This window comes from Girardinichthys multiradiatus, chromosome 7 (assembly GCF_021462225.1).
Source record: "Girardinichthys multiradiatus isolate DD_20200921_A chromosome 7, DD_fGirMul_XY1, whole genome shotgun sequence".
In the NCBI taxonomy this organism is placed as follows: domain Eukaryota; kingdom Metazoa; phylum Chordata; class Actinopteri; order Cyprinodontiformes; family Goodeidae; genus Girardinichthys; species Girardinichthys multiradiatus.
In genome coordinates, this window is record NC_061800.1 from 3,249,757 (window position 1) to 3,273,274 (window position 23,518).

At 40.2% G+C, this 23,518-nt stretch overlaps 1 protein-coding gene across 1 annotated transcript in view; it reads right to left on the reverse strand.

Moving 5' to 3' along the window:
- Nucleotides 1–10,447: 10,447 nt before the first annotated feature.
- The window catches only part of si:ch211-67e16.11, a 74,902-nt gene continuing 61,831 nt past the window's right edge, over nt 10,448–23,518 (reverse strand). Inside the window, exons 6-8 of the mRNA XM_047369896.1 lie at nt 13,862–14,025; nt 12,347–12,619; nt 10,448–12,266 (exon numbers count right to left, since the gene is read on the reverse strand). Coding sequence (XP_047225852.1) covers nt 12,090–12,266; nt 12,347–12,619; nt 13,862–14,025 — 614 coding nt within the window. The 3' untranslated portion in view covers nt 10,448–12,089. The remainder of the gene's footprint in view (nt 12,267–12,346; nt 12,620–13,861; nt 14,026–23,518) is intronic.

Sequence of the window (23,518 nt, forward strand, 5' to 3'; positions counted from 1 at the left end):
GAACACAGCCATGAAAAATTGGTTAATTGGTCCAGTTATTCACCTAACTAACTGAAAATCCTAAAATGGACACTCAGAACATTCAAGATTTGAAAACAATTTGTGTGGAATTCTATCTCAGAAATGAATGTGACTAGCTTCTTCATACAGAAAACATATTGAAGTTGTCATTATGGGAAAAAAAGGTTTTGTCCTAATTATTTAATACATTTCAGGAAGTGTGTTGAGTACTATTTCCCTGTGTCATTCTAATTTTTACCCATGATTTAATTTCCAAACTAATTTGCATTGAAAATGTTCTGTGTGGATTACATGATTTGTTAATGATATCTGGTGTGAATGTCCTGTTAACAGAGACATTTTGGAAATACATTAACTGAGAAAAACTTGTTAAATATTTATTTTATCCACTGTAATCTAGGAATTGTAGTAAATACGGTTTACTTTAAACTATGCTAACTATTCCTTGAGGAACACTGGCCTGTCCAAAATTCCATGCAGTATTTTCAGGGTCTGGAACCTTTAGGACAACTTATTCTTCATTTTACTTCTGGAAAATTCTTTACTATTCCTACCAATTTTGTTTTCACTATTTCAAATGAAAAACGTTTTAGTGTTTACTCCTTGCTGAAATAATGATTATTGATGCCATCTGACTCAAACACTGACTCATTTCACTCAAGGGGCAGCTTATCCTCAGATACCTTGGTGGGCATTTTGTTGGCTCTGGATGAGAATTGTGCACCAGATATATTCAAGCAAAGAAAACCCCCTCTGGACATCTGCTGCCTCTGGTGAAAGATATTTCTTCCTGTGACCGAGGGTTTCTATCAAATATTGATGCAGGCTGTCCAAAGATAGCCTTGTATGATATTAAAGCACGGTGGTTGTTCAGTGAAAGCGTAATGTGATGCTCATCAGTTCAGAGAGGAACAGCAGATCTGTGTTTTTTTTTTTTTTTTTGTGACAACAGTTCTCACCATTGTGGATTGTTTTTCTAAGGCGTGTCATCTCATTCCCCTCAGAAAGCTTCCGTCAGCCCTACAGACAGCCAAACTACTCACTAAACATGGTATCCCTCAGGACATTTTATCTGACCTAAAGATTGAATCAGCAACTGGAATCCACCTTACGATGTCTCACATCCACAAACCCCACAGATTGGTGCTCATACCTACTTTGGGATGAGTATGCATTAAATTCACACGTTTCTTCAGCTACTGGACATTCACCTTTTGAAACTTCCCTTGGTTATCAGGCACCCCTGTTTGCTGCCGACAAAAAGGATATTACGGTTTCATCAGTCCACCAACACGTCCGCCGCTGCAGATCCATCTGGAACTCAACTATCCAAACCTTGCACCGCACTGCTGACCAAAACAAACGTTTCGCTGACCGGAAACGCAGGCCTGCACCTGAATACCAGCCTGGACAGAAGATATGGTTGTCAGCACGTGATATACCCCTTAAATCCATGTCTAGGAAGCTTTCACCTTTTTTTATTGGTCCCTATGAGATTGAGACTGTTCCCAGGCCAGCCGAGAGACATAGTCCCTCCAGCGTGTCCTGGGCCGTACCCTGGGCCTCCTCCCGGTGGGACGTGCCTGGAACACCTCCCGAGGAAGGCGTCCAGGAGGCATCCGGTATAGATGCCCGAGCCACCTCAACTGGCTCCTCTCGATGTGGAGGAGCAGCGGCTCTACTCCGAGCCCCTCCCGGATGGCCGAGCTCCTCACCCTATCTCTAAGGGAGTGCCCAGCCACCCTACTGAGGAAGCTCATTTCAGCCGCTTGTACCCGGGATCTCGTTCTTTCTGTCATGACCCAAAGTTCATGGCCATAAGTGAGGGTAGGAACGTACACCGACCAGTAAATTGAGAGCTTTGCTTTTCGGCTCAGCTCTCTCTTCACCACAACGGACCGGCACAGCGCCCCCATTACTGTGGCAGCTGCACCGATCCGTCTGTCGATCCCCCGCTCCATTCTTCCCTCACTCGTGAACAAGACCCCGAGATACTTAAACTCCTCCACTTGAGGCAGGAACTCCCCTCCAACCTGAAGAGGACAAGCCACCCTCTTCCAGCCGAGTACCATGGCCTCGGACTTGGAGGAGCTGATCCTCATCCCGTACGCTTCACACTCGGCTGCGAACCGCCACAGTGCATGCTGTAGGTCTTGGCTAGAGGGGGCCAGCAGGACCACGTCATCTGCAAAAAGAAGAGACGAAATCCACTGGTCCCCAAACCCGACCCCCTCCGGCCCTTGGCTGCGTCTAGAAATCCTGTCCATAAAAGTTATGAACAGGACCGGTGACAAAGGGCAACCCTGCCGGAGTCCAACATGCACCGGGAACAGGTCCGACTTAGTGCCGGCAATGCGGACCAAACTCCTGCTCCGCTCGTACAGAGACCGGATGGCCCCTAGTAAAGGGCCCCCGATTCCATACTCCTGGAGCACCCCCCACAGAGCATCACGAGGGACACAGTCGAATGCCTTTTCCAGGTCCACAAAACACATGTGAACCGGTTGGGCAAACTCCCATGAAGAGTATAGAGCTGGTCCAGTGTTCCACGGCTGGGACGAAAACCACACTGCTCCTCCTGAAGCCGAGGTTCGACTATCGGTCGGACTCTCCTCTCCAATACCCTGGCGTAGGCCTTACCAGGGAGGCTGAGGAGTGTGATCCCCCTGTAGTTGGAACACACCCTCCGGTCCCCCTTCTTATGAAGGGGGAGCACCACCCCAGTCTGCCAGTCCAGAGGCACTGTCCCCGACCGCCACGCAATGTTGAAGAGACGTGTCAACCATGACAGCCCTACAACATCCAGAGACTTGAGGTACTCAGGGCGGATCTCATCCACCCCCGAAGCCTTGCCACCGCGGAGCTTTTCAACCACCTCGGTGACTTCAGCCTGGGTGATGAAAGAGTCCGACCCCGAGTCCCCAGCCTCTGTTTCCACCACGGAATGCGTGATGGCAGGATTGAGGAGATCCTCGAAGTACTCCTTCCACCGCCCGATAATGTCCTCAGTTGAGGTCAGCAGTCTCCCGTCCCCACTATAAACAGTGTTGGCGAAGCACTGCTTTCCCCTCCTGAGGCGACGGACGGTTTGCCAGAATCGCTTCGAGGCCAACCGGTAGTCCTTCTCCATGGCCTCACCGAACTCCTCCCAGGCCCGTGTTTTTGCCTCTGCCACAGCCCGGGCCGCAGCACGCTTGGCCTCACGGTACCCGTCAGACGCCTCAGGAGTCCCACAAGCCAACCACAGCCGATAGGACTCCTTCTTCAGCTTAACAGCATCCCTTACTGCCGGTGTCCACCACCGGGTTCTGGGATTGCCGCCGCGACAGGCACCGCAGACCTTACGGCCACAGCTACGGGCAGCAGCAATAAAAAATATATCTCAACAAATGATTTCAGTCAGGGGAATGGTAAGAAGAAAACCCACAGCACTGTGTGCAAAGCATGGCACACTGAAAATGGTCATCAATAATAAAAGAAAATACAGGACTAGAGAGACTGTTCAAAAGCTGGAGGCTTTTCTAAAATAGATAAAAAAGAAATGACACAAATTGGTCTGGAAGGCTGCCAAGATGCTGCTGACAACACTGAAGATGTTGCAGGAATTTCAGGCACCAGGTGTGTACTACTGGATGTGTTCTACATGTGCTAACAAGCTCCTCTATTCTCCATATATTATTGGACTAAGACGTAACCTATAAAATGGAAGCCTCTTCTTACAAAAAAAAATAAAAAATAAGGCCCGGCTAAAATCTCCCTAAACAAGGTGGCAGAGTGTGCTATAGTCTGATGTAACAAAACAGGAACTTTTGGTCTACAATTCTAAAAACAACACGGAACATTACCAAAAGAATGCCATATTCACAATAAAACACCTTGGTAGTAGCATCATGGAGTCTAGGTTACTTTTTTCAATTTGGTTGAAGTGCATAAAAATGTGAACAATTCCAAAAACCAGTTAGTTTTGACCCAAAACCTTTAGCTGTCTGCTAAAAAGCAAAGGATGAAGAGGGACTCTTTCAGCATCAATTCACGTATGCCCAATTTACTGTGAAAGCATCGATATATGAAGGATTAATCCCACCATAATAAAGAATACATTCAGAAATAAATATAATAGCTTAATTACTGATTTACTTGGCCGATAAATAATTTTAGAAATGACGTAATGTACCATTAAATGCGACAAAATTACGAAGAAACAATTTATTTAACTGATCGAATTATCAGAGAAATTGATGTTTCATTTTCAATCTTTAGGTGTTATATTTTATCTCCGCTCCATTGTTCTTGTTTTGTTTTGACAGATGACAATTTATTAATATATTATTTTCCTGGCCCTTTTATTATTTTCTCTGATTTAATCCCTCACACATTTATTTAAAGAACATGTTTTACATAAATAGGGGGGGGGTCTTGGATGGTCTTTGCCATCCAAGGGGCCAGCCTTGGATGGCCCCTTGGAAGGCTTTAAAGAAAATTATAGGTAGACATCTTGATGAGGCTATAATTTAAAATCCCGCATGAAATATGAATATTGAGTGACATTAATAGAAACTGAACTGTTAACCAGGACAGAAATCATCCTTGAATGACAGTTTAATTTATAAATATTGTTAATATGGTGATTATTATTGGCCATATTTACTAGATTTTATTTTCAAAAATGTGTAACTGAATATCTTCAGGAAGTATCATTAGAAATGTTGAAAGACTCTAATTTACCAATAAAGTTCTTAAAATATGGTTCCTTATGGAAACATATTGGAAAAACAGTCCTTCACTGAGGCATGCGTTTATTTTGAAAACAGGTGAAATAGTGAATGCCTTAATACTTATAATACTTCACCAAGCTGAAGTATTCTCTCAGTTATAGTAAATAGGACAGTGTATACCATCCCAACTAAGAGAGCTACCTACCACCAAATCCACAATGCTCCTGACTTCTTTAGGAACAACTTGACCGAAGTTAGGTTAGACGTTTATACCAGCTCCTTTCAGAACCAGACAGGCAGCCAGCAACACCGACCTCCCAGAGGCTTCACCGCAGGGATATAGGTGAGAAGCTGAAAAATCTGTCAAAAAAATAGAAAACAGAGAGACTTTAAAAACAAAACAAGAATAATGGCACAGAGATAAGTTATCACAACTAATGATTGAAATAGAAATATCAATTTAAGTCTGATATTTTGATCAGTTCATTTGATCAGTTCGATCATCGTTTTTGTTTTGTTTTATTATTTCATTAGTAAAATTATTTATTGGGTGAATATTTCATTTATTAAAATTCTGAATGTTTTCCTAATTATGGCAGGATAGCCTTCCATATTTATAGACCTTAAGTGATCACACATAATTTAGAGAAGCTCTGGGTTAACTTCTCTGCTCTTCACCTCTTGGCCCCCTCTTTAAATCCCTCCTACTTTACCCTCTCTCTCACCACCGTCTCTGTTTTTCTCCATCTCTCTCTTTTGCACCAACCTGTTCTGCCTCTTGCCCACCCTGTCTGTAGCCTCTATTTCTGACCCTCTCTGGCTCCTTCTGTCTGGCAGTCCAGACAGGAACACGCTTGTGCTTTTATTCATTTATACGAAAGTTGGTTCAGGGCTGCAGGCAGGGTTTTATACAGCTTAACTGTTCTTAAAGCAGCACTGGTGTCATAAAACATTAAGAGTGACCTATTAACTCCCCCCACATACCCTTCTTTTTTAACACTGTTTTAGCTAGTTATCAGAAATGGAACCTGATTGTTGATTTTATCTGAACCATGTTGAAAGATCCATTCAAGCGTTCTCTAGAATGTAGCATTTTAAGTGAAACAGTGGAAAAGATGACTGTCTTAGTTTGTGTTGTTTTGATTTGTTTGTCTTGTTTCTCTGCTCTCTGCAGACAAGAGGAGCTGCTGAAAGATGAAGGTCTATATGCAGCCATGTGGAGGAAACAGCAGAAAGGTCCTGGCCTGGAAACAGAGACGCAGACCAGCAACTGCTCTCAGGATGATGTTGGAACTGAACACAAACACATTTGATGCCTTCAGTCCTGTCAGGGTCAACATCCAGCGACCATATCAAAAAAAGTGTTAAACTGCAGCTATGACTTTCCAAGACTGATAAATTATTTGCTACAGATGCAGGATCCACATAAGATTGTCTCATAGATACATTAGACTGCAATTGTAATTTACTGGTTCAGCACAGTTATGGCGATTTGGCTTAAAATCCCATTATATTTGCTATTGTTTTTTATCCAGTTTTATTTGATAACATTGAGGGCAATTTCACACCACAGTAGTCTAAAAACTTATTTCTTCTTCTTTTTACGTGTCCTGTCCTGCACACACCCAGCCCCGGACACCAAGAACCACCAACACACTGACCAGCAGAGGTACCAGACACTTGCATGGAGTTTAAGGGGAGGGAAATAGGTCCCACATCTAAGAGGATCCAGCAGAGGGGATAGCCCAAGACCCAACCTGACACATTCCTACCGTCAAGTGTACACATACTGTACAAACACTCACACCCACTTCCCCCACATAAAGACACACAAGAATAAACAGTGAACACTCACTCGCACTCCCCATACACACACTCTATACTGCCAGGTACAGGTAGTGGTCCCCTTCCGGGGTGGAGACAGGCAGACTGCCCGAGCCACCAGTCCAGACTAGGGCCCGAACGAACCCGCCTAGACCCTGGCTCCCACCGACCTCCGACCCCATTCAGAGATGGGGCCAAAAAAAAAAGGGGTCTACACAGTCCAAACTAGTCAGCCAACCAGAGCTGCCCCGGGACTAAACAGTCTCTACTCCTCAGTGTATTCCAGTCTCAACCCCATGAACCTCCCACCCTCCATGAACCCCAACATCAATTTTCCCACTAGGCCACCCCAACCAGGACACAGATATCAAACACATGGCCCTGAACACAAATGCCATAAATCCCTTATCCACAGGGGAACACCCCCACAAGAGAGCTCCACCCCTGGAAAGTTGATGAATAGACATCCACACGAGCCCCGCACACAGCCCCTGTTCCAAGCACCCTGAAAACTTATTTCATGCTCATGCTGGTTTAGGAACATGTGGAAAATATTAAAGTTTGCATTTTTTTATCCCAAAGTTTAAGCATGGAATGGAACACATACGTGTTCATCAAGATGAGATGGAAATGTACGTAGTGCATGTCCAATAGCTTATTGATAAAGAACTATTGTGTAGTTGGGATTAGTAAGAGTATTCCACCATTCCCATCTTATCTCCAGTTTCATTGCTTTTGGGATCAGCATTTACCAGCTACAAACAATGTATTCAGGAAGCAGGAAGTTCAGCAGCATCAACAGCTTTGAATCTACAATATATGCTACCAACAATCTGCATTCCTGCACTCCCTACAACTGGTAGCTACAACAACATTGGTCTCGTTATGCAAAAATGTGGAACAGATGTCTCCATACTCATATACCAAAGTAAACATCAGGAAAGTGAAACTGTAACTCTCTCGGGATAAACTCAGAGTTCAGATATGGACAATTTTATTTAACTTTCTTTAATCAGTTAAAAGCATCTGTAAAAATGTGTTTTTTATTCCACATACTTGGTAACGCTGACTGTTAAAAATTTCTATTTGTAAAACTGAAAATCTAAAGAATTCGATAAATCTTCAAGTGAAATCTCCCCTGCTATCTGTGTTTCCTTTATGCTTGACATTTCTTCCTGTTAAAAGGGAGCTGTTTTTCCACATGCTTGGTCAGGATGAAGGATTGTTGCAAAGTCAATGACTTCATGCAAATGGTTGTGCTTTCTAAACAACTTTTAACCAACTGGCAACCTTAGGATGGATTTTGACTGTATACATTTGAAATTGAATCTGTATTTATGATTGGATTGTTTTGAATTTAATTGATTATATAATTGGATACTATTAGGACCCGTTTTTCTTGTAAAGTACAATGAGATGACAATGTTGCAAATTGGTAAAGGCTATGAATCAATAAGTTATTATTGAATGATAAAAAAAAAAAAAATGTATTTGCATTTAAATTAATTTACTCGTGGGACAAATATCTAACAGTTTGAACATTCTTCCCCCAGCATTATAATATTAATATTATAAGCTGATAATATTACTTGTTTTGGTAAAAACATCCAGGATGAACTAAAAGGGCTGGGGTCAAAGGTTGTTGTTTGGAGTAAATCTATACGAGTAGCCCGAGGGCCTGACAATGACAGATGAAGTGATTGTCCAATCAGAGCTATGTCACATTACCAATAAAGACCTTATCTGTGGATAAAGGTTGTTTTGAAGAAATAAAATGTTAAAATTTTTGTGACAAAAACAGAGTATGCTTTTTAAAGATTCACTGCAGTGTTGTATATGAGTGCTACTGGTCAGTAATAAGATCAGTTGATAGTTTTAAATTGAATGTTCAACAAAGATTAACCTGTTCTCAGTACAGAAACAAGACTCTGCAGGCCAGTCAACTTCTTCCACACCAAATTCGCTCATCCATGTTTTATGGACTTAGGTTTGTGGACTGGTGCGCAGTAACGGCAGGAACAGACCGGACCATCACCAAACTGTTTCTACAAAGTATGAAGCTTGACGTTGTCCAAACTGTCTTGGTAAGCTAAAGCATTGATAGTTCCGTTGTCTTGAACTGAGGGGCCAAGCCCAACTCGTAAAAAACAGCCCGTACCTTCTGCACCAAACTTTACTCTTCATACATTGCATTTAGAAAAGTGCTGTTCGCTTGCCAACTTCCAAACCCAGTTTCCACGACTGGTCTTATTGTGCACTTGTATCCTATCTAGGGATGGGTGGCTTTCACATTTAAACCGATACATTATCAATGCCCAGTAACTAGGAAACAGTATCGGTACCAATTGTCAGTACTTTTGTCTGTGTTTACATGGTAATACATAATTTGTGCACTAATACAACTTCAAAAGTTTTCAATTTAACATTTATTTCTCAATATATAAACTCTAATGAATATATGAAAACAACATCCAGCTGTTTGTATTGTAACATCTCAGTTGTTTCAAACATTTCTTCTCCCATGCTGCTGGCTGCAGACGACGAGTTGCTAACGCATGCTAACACTGCTGAATGCAGGAATTGTGACTGTAGATCTGAGGCTGTCAAATATTATGCACAGTCCAGCCTTGAGAAAAATCTTGTACCTAACCAGGTGCTTCCTCAGATTAGAAGTATTCCTCTCAGTGGCCTTGCACTTTGCGTCACATATATTGCAGAGGGCGTAATCTGCATCACATTTTGAAAAGTTTAGTCATACTTTTGAGCACTTTCTATCATGGAAAATCGCCCACTCTTCCACTCCCTGTCACCATGATGTGTTTAGGTACCAAAACATGGTACCATTTTTACGTGAATAGGTACTCAGTAGTGGCTGCATGGTGGCGCAGTTGGTAGCACTGTTGCCTTGCAACAAGAAGCACTGTTGCCTTGCAACAAGAAGGTCCTGGGTTCAACTCCCAGCCAGGGGTCTTTCTGCATAGAGTTTGCATGTTGCATGCATGGGTTCTGTCCAGGTACTCCAAAAACATGACTGTTAGGTTAATGGTTCTCTCTAAATTGCCCTTAGGGATGAATGGGTGTGTGTGTGGTTGTTTGTCCTGTGTGTCTCTGTGTTCCCCTGCGACGGACTGGCAACCTGTCCAGGGTGTACCCCGCCTCTCGCCTGTAGACTGTTGGAGATAGGCACCAGCTCCCCCGTGACCCAGTATGGAAGAAGCGGGTATAGAAAATGGATGGATCACAGATACTCAATACTATCAACAGAATTCAGTCAGTACCTGTAAAAGTCACTGTAGTACCTGGAAATTCACTGAACTCCTGAGATCAACCCATTTTTGTAGATGCAGTCTGCATGCCTAGGTGCTGTATTTTATCAGCCTGTGGGTGTTGAAGTCAGAACATCTGGATTCAATGATTTTGAGGGGTAATCCAATTCTTGGAAATAAAGTGTACATCCTGACGTGATGTAAGAACCTACTGGTTGCATGCAAAATACCTTTGCTCAGTCTTTATTATGGCATTTATATTTCATCCACCAAAACAAGGAATTTGTATTGTATTGTACAAAATGTATTTAAATCTCACTGTGAATTTTTAAATCCATATTAGGAGTTTAAGGAACCAGGTTACCTCCTAAAGCTAATCAGGGCTGTTGTTGGTAGGCTGTTGCTGAGAGGGTCAAGCGCTGGAAGATCAGCAGTTTTAGTCCACAGCCTCTCTGTATGTCATGCTGCCCCGGAGCAAGACACTACACTCTGGTATGTGCTGAGTGTAAATGTGCTAGGTGTTGGGACGCCATGGACAGAATGGTCATATTAATATCTTCTAAATGTGGCCTATGCGTTCATTAAGTGAGCTGTTTAAAGATGCAAAACAGACAAGAACTATCAGTTTTATGTACTTTATTGGTCTTTACTTAAGGTTATTCATTGCATGCAGCTGGAAACATTTCATCTAAATTACACATCACACACTGTACTGATCATTACACAAACAATGAGTATCTGGACCTCATATTCCAGTTTTTTACTCAGAAATTGTTCCTTTCATCAAGTTTTATCTTTTGATTGAACAAACACCAAGTGTTACATTTCTAAAACACGAATGTGCAACACAACAAGAAGAAAAGACAATACAACAGGATGTGCTTCATAGGATTATTGTTTATACACTTAGACACACTTCACTGGACAGAACGTTCTACATCGTGTTAAGAACAAGTTCAAATTTTTCATATTAAGGGATTTAGCACACAGGTTCTTGTGATCTGATTAAATGCAACAGTCACAGCCAGTGCACTTCATTTCTTAATTATGACCACAGCCAACTAGTTTGTTGTTTGTTGCTTTCACCAGCTCTTCAGCTTGGACCTCCTGACATCATGCAATGTGTGGTTTGAAACTTTGCCCATTCTTTAAACTTATTGAGGGATTCAAAACTTTCCCAAAAAAATGAATGAAAGTCAGACCAACTATGAACATGTTTTTAGATTATGTTCAGATCATAATTCACAGTTAATATGATCAAGAGATTCAATGGCAAGTTGCCATGATTCATGAACAACTCACACCACACTCTTTTTGCAAGATCTTACTGCTTCCATCACTCATTGCAAACCAATACATTAAAAATGCAAAATGCTTGGGTAGTAATGTATCGTTATAACAAAGGCATGACTGGAAGTGAACAGTCATCAAATGCAGTTTATGTGGGAAATAAAAATTCATATGGGAAATAAATGTTGAAGCAAAATGTGCCTCACCAAGCCTTCAGGGGTCTTGTAGATTTCACTAAACACTCCTTTATGAGAGTTTTGGAAAACGATGCTTAATTTGTGTAAAACTGATTGTGCTTGCAAATGTTATCCTGCTGTTCATAACGGCAATAGTTTTCTAACGATGTTTTTGCTAGATGAATTCACCACAGTCACCATGTGAATGGAAAATATAGTTGTGTGTTTTGTTATTGTGATTGTCTTTTACCAGAGGTAAAATTCTGAGCAGTCAGAGAAAAGGCATAGTGGCAGCTACCACAACAATTTAAAAGGCAGATTTGGAAGATGTGAATGGCATTCAGGAGAGGAAAATAAGTAGTGAATGGGAGAAGAGAGAAGAAAAAACGTTGTATGCATGACAGATTAAAATAAGATCATGAAAGGACACTGGTGTTAGGATAAAAATAGACTGATGGTTGAAACTAAAATGTTAAAGTGCACAAAAAGTACACACACCAACACACACTTTGACCATGTAAGCTAGTGCTGGCCCTTGAGATAGGCTGTCCTTTTGCTGAACTCATGAACACACACAGACACACACAGACACACACACAGACAGAGATCACATGGTGTTCAGGGCATCCCACTTAGAAGGTGATGCCATCACAGTAGACTCATGTAATAAACTAAACACACCAGTGTAACATGAAGTTTTAACCCCCCAAACCTGCACACACACAGTGGGAAATCTACACAACTGGAATTAAAATGTCTGTGCCTGTCCTGTTTAAGTAAGTCTTTGTTGGTCTCACTTAGTTGGTCCTCCCATGCTTCTGATACCACAGAGCAGTCGGCAGATTCTGGCAACCCTGATACTCTCGCCGCATCTCACTGTCTGTAAGAGGAGGGGTGGCATTACATGGTGCCCCTGCCAACGTCACGTTTAAAAGACCGGCCCATGGCTCCAATAGGTGAGACATTCCGTCAACCTGGAAAAAAAGTATTGGTGTGAAAGGAGATCAGAGGAAGTGTTCACAAGACCAAGGTGCAAAAAGTATATAAAACTTGCCCTCTCCAGGTGGTCTAACAGGCAAGTGGCAGCACTTATAGAGGACCAGCTGCTTTCATCCCAGCCCGGAAACAGCCTGTGGTTCTGGTAGCCCTGGGTCTGTCGGGACTGAGACTGGATGAGGACCACATTATGGTGTTTCTGGGAACTTCTTAGCCTCTTGGACAGGACCCCACTGTAGCTCTGATCCACAAACAGGAGAACACGAGTTGCCCTGCAGCCAGCCAGATCGGCCAGGAGCTCGCTCACTGAGTACCTCTCCTTCACATCAGCCTGCCAGGATAAGGATAGTTAGATTTATCAAAGCAACTTTCATGTAATGAAATATGATCATTCAAATGTCATTTTCTGTGCATGTACACTTGTATCATGTAGCATTTTAGATGGTTACTTACATTTTGTTTAAAATTGAATTTGCATCATTGCACAAAGCTCTGCTTTAATATTCTCAAACGCGACACAGCCCACCTGAAACTGTTTCCTAGTAATATCTTTTTCTAAAGAACTGGAAAGACAAAACTCTTGAGACTGTTTAACTTTGAACAAAGAACACAGCATTGTGTGCAGTAAAATAGTTAAGTTGTGAAATGATTGTAAGCAATTGTGCTTGAGCAGTATTACCACTCAGGATTTAATTAATTAAATTATACGCTTCTAACCTTAATAATATCATATATGCAACATCAATTTAGTCTTTACAGTTTTCCAAGATCAGCTTTTCCCAACTTCATGACTTAGGCTTAAGAAAACACATCCAGAGGTTTTTCTCTGGCTCTTCAACTGGAGATCCGCCGCATGAATTTAAGGAACTCCTCCTTTGCCATTGCCTCTGCATTAGTCACTACATTAGTCACTTAGTTTTATGGAATTAAGACTAAAAATCTTTTTAAAGTGTGTGTGGCTGCAAGATCAAATGTTTTCTTTTAAATGTTGGATATCATGTTTCAAGTCTACCTTCCTGTGTTGTCAGTCTTCTTTAATGACACCTTGTTTTTGTTTTAGTGTGCATCTGCCTCTGTGTTTAACACCGAAACATAAAACACCACCAAAATTTGCTCCTTTGGCAGTGCTTCTAAGGAAACATGTGATATCCATGCACTTATTGTGTAAACGTTTATTTTTTTGTAGTAAGGTAATCTAATGAATTACAGAGATTAAAAATCATAGAAATGCTATGATTTAATGTATATAACATAATTTCGGTACTAGTTCCATTTATCTGGATCCCTGTTTGGGCCTGTTGACCTATAAAATATAGCAGATTATGATTGAAGTTACTTGCTACTGTTTTTTTGCAGTCAGATAACCATATCCTTACATCAGACTGTGAGTAAAGAATGAGTTGGCAAAATGATCCTCCCCTGTGACACAATACATACACATCTATGTGTCTGCCTCCTATTCTCTAATGCAGTTTATTCTCTTATTATAAACAGCAACCTGCTAACAGTCCTCCCTTACAATGGTAATCAGTATGAGTGTATGACTGTGTTTTTGTTTGTGTGTTACTCTTACAATGCCATTCAGGTTGGCGTCCCACAGCAGCATGGTTCCGTCGGTGCGTGTTGGAGAGTTCAGGTACAGAACCAGAGTATCAGCACAGTGTTGCTTCCGGCAAATGTATGAAATGTGTTCACGGATCACTCCTTTCTCTGTAGCCGAGTAAACACCTTCTAGATCTTCAGTGCATGTAGGAGAACAGAAAAGGTAGGTGTTAAATCAGCTCTCAGATATCTTGTGGTGGTTTTGCTGCTTGCTTTGCAACAGAAGACAGCTTCACCAATTCGGACAACTTTCCCTGGTCTGATTTGTAAAAATCGTTTGTGAATTGTTTAATTTATTTCTTACTTTATAAGAATGATGTTCACAGATGTTTCCTGTGTCCATCCAGAAAGGGTCAAAAGAAAGTGTCTTCTGTCAGCTCCAGCATTTTAAAAAGATGTGGCCTTTACAAAGTTCTAAACTTAATTAAATCCGACCTCAAAATACAAAGCAACACACCCCAGATGTCTCCATGTCATCATATTTTAAACAAAGAGAAAGTTGAAACAGAAAAAACAAAATATATGCAAATACTTAAGTTTAAAGGGGATGCACTTTCTTTCTACTATGACTGTAATATCAATGGATGGACCAGAAGTTTTTCCAGCTTAATGAAAAAGGTTTTATTTTTGGTCTACAGATGTAGCTTTAGATATCAGCATCACTAGACTTAGTGAGAGTGAAACCTATGGAGCATGCCAGAAACACGGGTGTTGCTTTCCATTTAAAACAAGGCACAGATACTTTGGAACATACTTTCACTTTATCTAGGTTTGATTATTGTAAGGGAGACTTTACAGGTGTAGGCAAGAAAATAAAATCAATTAGCCAGCTGCAGCTCATGCAACTGTCAAGAGTCCTGACCAACATCAGGATAACAGATCGTCTGTCCTTAAATCAATGACTGTTGGTAAGGAGGGGGTTTTGAAACCTTGTCACTGATCTATAAAGGTTTGAATGCTCATGGGCCTGAATCCATCACGGAAATGCTGTTCGGTATGATCCACATGGACCATTTAGGTTATTAGTGAATGTTTTCACAGGACCAAATCTAAACAAGGGAGGCAGCATTTAGTTTTTATGATCCCAAGGTCTGGAAGAACTTCCTGAGAACCTAAGATGTGCAGAAACGTTGGTTACTTTAAATACTTGGTTCACTGCTGGTTAGCTGGAAAAGGTAAAAGCTTACTTTATCAGATTATCATTTTGATCATTTGTTTATCACTTTATCACAATAGTATTTGATTGATTGTCTATATTTTGTACTGCATGCCCTTTACTGTAATTTCTGACTCGTTTATCATAAAAACTGTTGGAAAAAGTTATAAAAATTATCATTGTTTAGTTTAAACAAGGTTTATGTTTGACTTTCTACTATAGTGAAGATGATTCCTGTGATTGGTTTTAGTGTGGACAAAGGGAGTGGAAAGTTAAGGAATGTGGTCTGGAGTGGTTCACTCTCTGGACATGGCATGCTCATACCATATATGGGAATGACTGCTATTAATGTTTTAATCTCTGTAATAATTGGTTAAAACAATTCCCGCTTTTTACTTGTAAGACTGGGAATTGTAAATAAAAGGCTGGTGCAAGGATTTATTCTTTGTGAGAAGGAAGTCACTGTTTGGCAGAGGACTAGCTCACCCTTGCAAGTCAAACTTACTTGGTTCAACTTGTGCCTTATTTTACACTTGTCTGTGTTTATCAGCTTTCTAGCACTAACATTTATTTGGTCCTTCGAGCCGGATCGTTATAAATCTGCCGCCCGGGGCCCAGCATTGAGTGTGGGGTTCCAGTCTGCGCAGCCTCCAGAACATCTGGAGAACAAAAATCCTGCACAGTGAATTCTGTGTTGGTAACTGCCGAATCGACCGAGGGGAACTGGGAGGGTGGATCAACGCGTTTCGACAGACACACGTGTGACCGAACGCACAGGTGAGACGGAACCAACTAGGTATATTAATAAAAATAAAAATAAATAGGAGTTTTTGAGTTTAGAGCTACTTGTAATTTCCCTTGAGGAAATTTAAAAGCAACCAACTCCATTGAAAAATAAAAAATAAATAAGAGTTTTCAGTTTAGAGGTACTCGTAATTTCCCCCAAGGAGATTCAAAAGCAAACCAACTCCGAAGAAAAATAAGAATAAAATAGGAGTTTTGAGTTTAGAGGTACTCGTAATTTCCCCTAATGAGATTCAAAAGCAAACCAACTCCATGGAAAATTCTGAGTTTAAAAAGAAAAGTGCGTAAAAAACAGAAAACCTAGTCTAGGTGATGTAGGCCTATAAGTGATTGTGTGTTGGTGCATGTGTGTGTGTGTCTGCAGAATCATACGGCACTTTCAGTGAGACAACCCGAAACCTTGCTGGTGTTAACAGAAAGTTGTTGACAGCTGAGAGGTGTCATAGGGAATTCTGATTTGGATATTAGGTGCTATCAAATCTCAGTCTAAAACTCCTGCATTCTCCGAGATTAGCACTCAAAGCAGAAAACCGGATCATACCTAAGTGTTTGATCTAGAAGCCTGTTTTCCGGGAGATGTTGGTGCCCTGTCTGAGGAATTCTGTGGATTTGATATGTATAGTAAATGCACCTGTGTTATGTATATATATATATATATATATATATATATATATATATATATATATATATATATAAACTATGAATTAACACATGTGGAATTATATACTGAACAAAAAAGTGTGAAACAGCTGAGAATATGTCTTATATTCTAGGTTCTTCAAAGTAGCCACCTTTTGCTTTGATTACTGCTATGCACATTCTTGGCATTCTGTTGATGAGCTTCAAGAGGTAGTCACCTGAAATAGTTTTCACTTCACAGGTGTGGCCTGTCAGGTTTAATAAGTGGGGCTTCAAGCCTTATAAATGGGGTTGGGACAATCAGTTGTGTTGTGCAGGATGAGGATACAGTACACAGCTGATAGTCATATTGAATAGACTGTTAGAATTTGTATTATGGCAAGAAAAAAGCAGCTAAGTAAAGAAAAATGAGTGGCCATCATTTCTTTAAGAAATGAAGGTCAGTCAGTCCGAACAATTATGAAAACTTTGAAAGTGTCCCCAAGTGCAGTCGCAAAAACCATCAAGCGCTACAAAGAAACTGGCTCACATGAAGACCGCCCTCGGAAAGGAAGACCAAGAGTCACCTCTGCTGCAGATAAGTTCATCCGAGTCACCACCCTCAGAAATCGCACGTTAACAGCAGCTCAGATTAGAGAACAGGGCAATGCCACACAGAGTTCTAGCAGCAGACACATCTCTAGAACAACTGTTAAGAGGAGACTGTGTGAATCAGGCCTTCATGGTAAAATAGCTGCTAGGAAACCACTGCTGAGGACAGGCAACAAGCAGAAGAGACTTGTTTGGGCTAAACAACACAATGAATGGACATTAGACCAGCGGAAATCTGTGCTTTGGTCAGATGAGTCCAAGTTTGAGATCTTTGGTTCCAACCGCCGTGTCTTTGTGCGGCGAAGAAGAGGTGAACGGATGGACTCTACATGCCTGGTTCCCACCGTGAAGCATGGAGGAGGAGGTGTGATGGTGTGGGGGTGCTTTGCTGGTGACATTGTTGGGGATTTATTCAAAATTGAAGGTATACTGAACCAGCATGGCTACCACAGCATCTTGCAGCGGCATGCTATTCCATCCGGTCTGCGTTTAGTTGGACCATCATTTATTTTTCAACAGGACAATCACCCCAAACACACCTCCAGGCTGTGTAAGGGCTATATGACCAAGAAGGAGAGTGATGGGGTGCTACGCCAGATGACCTGGCCTCCACAGTTACCGGACCTGAACCCAGTCGACATGGTTTGGGGTGAGCTGGACCGCAGAGTGAAGGCAAAAGGGCCAACAAGTGCTAAGCATCTCTGGGAACTCCTTCAAGACTGTTGGAAAACCATTTTAGGTGACTACCTCTTGAAGTTCATCAACAGAATGCCAAGAGTGTGCGGGGCAGTAATCAAAGCAAAAGGTGGCTACTTTGAAGAACCTAGAATATAAGACATATTTTCAGTTGTTTCACACTTTTTTGTTCAGTATATAATTCCACACGTGTTAATTCATAGTTTTGATGCCTTCAGTGTGAACCTACAATATTCATAGCCATGAAAATAAAGAAAACTCTTTGAATGAGAAGGTGTATCCAAACTTTTGGTCTGTATATATATATATATATATATATATATATATATATATATATATATATATATATAAAGGAAAAGAGCAGAGTCTGAATAATAATAAACAAGAGTAAATAGGATAAAAGCATATATAATAAAGGAAAGACAATCAAATAAAGACATGTCCAAAGACATGCCTGTTAGGTTAATTGGTTCATCTAAATTGCCCTTAGGTGTATGAATGAGTGTGCATGGTTGTTTGTGTGTTACCCTGCGATGGACTGGCGACCTATCCAGGGTCTTGCCCATAGACTGCTGGAGATAGGTACCAGCTCCCCCGCGACCCACTATGGAACAAGCGGTAGAAAATGACTGACTGACTGACTGAATCAAATAAATAGTGCTAATATAAGTTAATATAAGTATAACTCAGTTCTTAACAATAGTTTTTAATAGATAAAAAAAACAAATTAATTAATTAAAAAATTTAAATAAAATGAAAAAAAAACTCATAAAATGGGGAATTGCATCTGGAAGCAGCCCTGGTTAGAAAGAGATGCAATGTTTATGTACTCAAAAGATCCAGATACAGTAAAGATTATAATTTTGAAGGACATTTTTCGGTTCCTGCTTGGTACAGAGATTACAACAGAAAGACAAACTTAGGAAAAGGAAAAAAGCCAGTCAAACTTAAAAAAAAAAAATAAATTTGGCTTGCTGAAGCTCATAAAAGAAAAGCAGGGAACAATAAAAAGAGCAAGGAGGTTTATATAGCAGTTGCCAGAGAAGCAGATAAGGACACTGGTGTACTAAGGGGGAGGGGCAGGCAGCCGCAGCCCCAGCCTGCTGCTGCAGCTGCGACAGTGCCTGAACCCTCAGCGCCAGTGGGACAAATAACTGAAGAGGCATCACCATATTCGCCATTAGTTTTTCCGACTTCACAAACTATGAGAGAGGAATCCCCAAATTTAATAACCAGCTCCCCGGTAGCAAAAATACTAGGCGGAGAAAATAGGCAATTAAACTGGATGGCCTCAGTGACAGTGCTGATGACAGTCCCTATAAACAGCAGTTAAAAAATGCCCTCCAGGCAAATGCTTTACCTGAGATTCGAAACTGGGTCACAAAACATAATATTGATCTACCCACCTGCTCGGTTAGCAGTTGGCAGAACTGGGCAATGCATGCTGAAAAGGTGGTCAGTGGAATGCATAAAAAACCCCCTACTGATACCTTCTATGGGGAAGATGAGATACTAACTTCACCTACTGATACTGATAACTTCAACTACTGCAATGTTTAATGATCTGATTGAATATGTGAAACAACTGACTAACATAATAATGAAGTTTTTCAACAGGTGATGATCATCCAGGAGGAATGCAGTGTTCTAGGAAATGCAGTTAATTTATTAGCAACACATTTTTCTTCAACAGGTGGAAGCTGGAGAAATAATATCACACTGTGTGTAAGTTTTGTTGACTAATCATTGGTTGGATCCATGAGACATTATGTGCACAGACCAAATGACCAAAACCGACCCAAGACCAAATGACCAAGGTTCTGACTTATGAACCTCACTGACCTGACAATGATAACCTGACACTTCTCCAGACTGGACAGACCCAAAAGACAACACCTTCAAGGTGGACCCCACAAACACCACCTTATTGATCCGTGGTGGATAAAAGGAATTGAAGCATTCAAAACAGACCTAGTGGAAACAAAAGGGGTTATGACGAAACAATGTGCATTTTAAAAAATATAAAAAGAAAATTATATGGGAATTTTTGTAAATTAAATTGCTCTGATAGAGAAGTAACTAAGTACATTTATTTGTACAGCACATTGCAGGCAGGGCAATTCAAAGTGCTTTACATTATAAAAATACAAAATCCTAAAAAACCATCAAGTAGATGTTCATGACAGCCATGGGGGGAAAAGTTGTCAGTGTGTGAATGTGTGTGAATGGGAATTATTGATTTCATTAAAGAGCGTCTTTGAGGGACTTTTAAAAGTGCTAATAAAGGTCTGATGTTCTTATGATCATTTGCCAAACTTTTACCTCCATAAGGTTTCCAGAATTTTTTTTCAAAATCATATAAAGATGGTAAAGGTTCTACCTGTATTGAAATACTGATAAACATAAGAAAGCTATAAACCCGTCTTCAATTTACGAAATTCTTTTACAAATATAGTAATTAACTTTTTTGTGTGGCCAATGTCTGTCAATTTTGTCTGTTTGTTTTTGTGAAATGTTTGTTTTATGTTATGTAAAAATTAGGGTATATGTGGATGATAATAATTAAAGCCTATAAATGCAAGTGTGATCTTCAGCAGTACCATAATTATTAAGTCAATTTTAATGGTGAAACAAAAGGATTTTAACAGATGTTTGGACTTTTTCCAGCCAGGTTCAGAATTATCAAATTAGATTTAAAATTTAACACAAGATGAAATGCTCCTTAACAAAATTACTGGACAGAATTACTATACCTGAAATTGAGAAAACTTGAGTTAATTGAAATAAACTTTAGTTACTTGAAATAAATACAAAGTGCAATTAAAAAGAGAAGAGCTATAGATGACTGAAACTGTACAGGTGTGTTTATAAAACTAGGTAAGACAAACTAAGATTATAAGACATAACATGCTCTTCATTTTTGTGTTAATTTTATTAAGCCTTCTAAACTGATGAGGAGTGAGTTTTTTAGAACTAATGAAACTTATAGTAAACCAAGCATCATTAAAATTATAGCAATAAACAGAAATAGTGACCTCACTCTTTAATATAATGAGGACTTACTGCATTAAATAAATAGATTAGAATACATGCATCTAAATAAAGCTAAATTAGAATAGATTATTCAGAGCTGTTGAATAAAAAAATTTGTTATTTGTACCAGATGATTAAAAAGAGAGCAACGTCATCATGGCTAAAGAGAAACATTTGCAGGAAAGATCAAATTACATATTATTTAACCTCTTCTATCGTGACACCATACAGGGTTTATTAACATCTTGGACAGCACATATTATGTATGGAAAGAAATAAAAATAAAGGTATAATTGGTAACACAATGGAAAAATGCAGTTATTACTGAAATTATTAGATGCTGTGCTGTTACCACCTAAATTAGTTGAGGGTAAATGTGAAGGGATTACTAGATGCCCTGAAGGAAAGCTTATATTACTTAAATCAATAATTCAATGAATTGTGAGCCATGTGCACAGCCATGTCTCAACAGGAGGGTGGTAGTTTACTACATATGGATTTAATAATTAATATTTACAAAAAAATATTTTTTTGTGCATCTTGTTTGATATGTCTGAAACATTACCCCCAAGGAAATCTTTCCTTGCAAAGGACCGGATGCTATAACAGTGGCAAAAAGGACTACCTACATTTGGAATTCCAAGAAGGATTTATAGTGATAATAGAATATACATTTTTGTTAACAAAGTCATACAAGAACTTGGTAAATGTTTCAAGATTGACCTGAAAATATAATGTAGCTATTATCCCCAAAGTGCAGGGCTGGTAGAGATAACAAACGGGACAGTTAAAAGGAAGCTTAGGAAGACAATAGAAGAAACAAAATGAAACTGGGTTGAATATGTATATATATATATATTAAAACTTAATATGACAATAACCCCATCAGCTCAGGGTGGATTAACACCTTTTGAAATAATACATGGCAGACTTTATTATATTCCTGATCTCCAAAAAGACCTAAAAGATCCACAACAAGAGGCAACGTTAGCAGAATACATGATGAAGGCATTACAGTTTAGAGACATAAAATTTTAATAATCTGCCAAATGATGTTTCTGAAGCTCTACGGGTTCCTGGTGACGTGAAAGAAGGTGACTGAGTGCTGATTTAGACCATTAAGAAGAAAGCGTGGTCTGATCCAAAGTGGGATGTTTCATTCCAAGTGTTATTGAAAACTCCTACCGCTGTGAAAATCCAAGAGGGGGCTACTTGTAAACACACATTGTAAAGAGGTGAGCCTTTCAGTCTTTCCACTCAGGCTGGAAATGATAAAGCCTGACTACAAAGGGGTTGTGCCCATCTAGTGGAGTCTTCATCTCAATGTCAGTGAAGAAACCAACGATCTTTCCTAGCCTTTAGGGGTGAGAGAGAGACTGATAGGTAAATCTAAAGGAAAGATGTTGTTGAAACATTTAGTTTTGTTTTTCATGTGTGTCCTGATTGTGTTAATAATATGCCAGATATTTCCACAATCTCATAATCTCCAGAAATTAAAGAGGTGGATACATTAAGATTTCCATGGAATGTTTATACAAGATATAAATTACTTGTTTGAGACTAACAGCTGGTACCAATATGCAAAAATTGTAACCAAGTCCAGAATCATTTCTGGTTGTTATGTATGTACTGAACTTCCTATCTCTTCCAGCCAGCCCAGGTTGACAGCTAGACCAGTACCAGCGCCAAGAGATGAGTGTTTTATCAAAAATGGTGTTTCTGGTACCAGTTTAATGTTACAACAGCTGTGTTCAATTAAGTGGAGCTTCTTGCAGGTTTCTATTTTTCTCATTGTGTTGTGGGCACCGGTTCCATCCCAATGGGGACTATTCCAATCCGCATGTGTAACACGACTTACTATTATTCTTTACACCAAGCTGGACCAGGGGGAAAGGTCCATGATATAAAGGCATTTATGCAATACATGGATTTCACTGGATGTGTGGAACTGCCGTTTATTAGTAGTTGCTTCTAAATTGGAGTGATGTATGTGCACCTGTTTATGTCACTGATCACACTTATGTCATTTCAGTTCAACCTTCCCTGAATAGGAGTAAGAGGGAACTCATCCGTGTGAAGCCACATGACAGTGTGTGGGATTTTGCTAAGTTTAGGAAAGAACATGCTTAGATTAGAAACTATAGATTATCGACTGGCACTGTTTGTTAATGTAACCACAAAAGCTCTTACAGGACTATCAACAGAAGTCACAGCTCTTCGAAGCGTGGTGTTGCAGAACAGGATGGTGTTGGACCTGCTAACGGATTCATTGGGGGAGTTTGCGCTCTCCTAAACGAGACCTTCTGCACCTACATCCCTGATGAAACCAACGGCGAAGATGGACACACAGTGAGCGATGCTATTTGCCAATTAAATTAAATTAAAAGGGGTATGCAGCAGGATGTCCATCCCGGCGGGGGAAGCTTTTTTGTGTGGCTTACTTCTGGACCGTGGTGGCAACTGCTTTTGAAAATCATGACCCCTGTCATCGCTGTGTCATTGTTGTTTGCCTTTTTTACTCTGTGTGTTATTCCCTGTATCAGAGCAATGATATTAAGGATAGTTGGAGGAATTGTTGATACGATGTTGCCCCAGGATTACCAACTTCTTGATGAGGACCAGAACTATGATGACACTTTGGAGGAGGAGTCACTAAACTTAACAATAGTTTAATATTTAATGAGGTGTATGCATAAAGCTTTTTGGAAG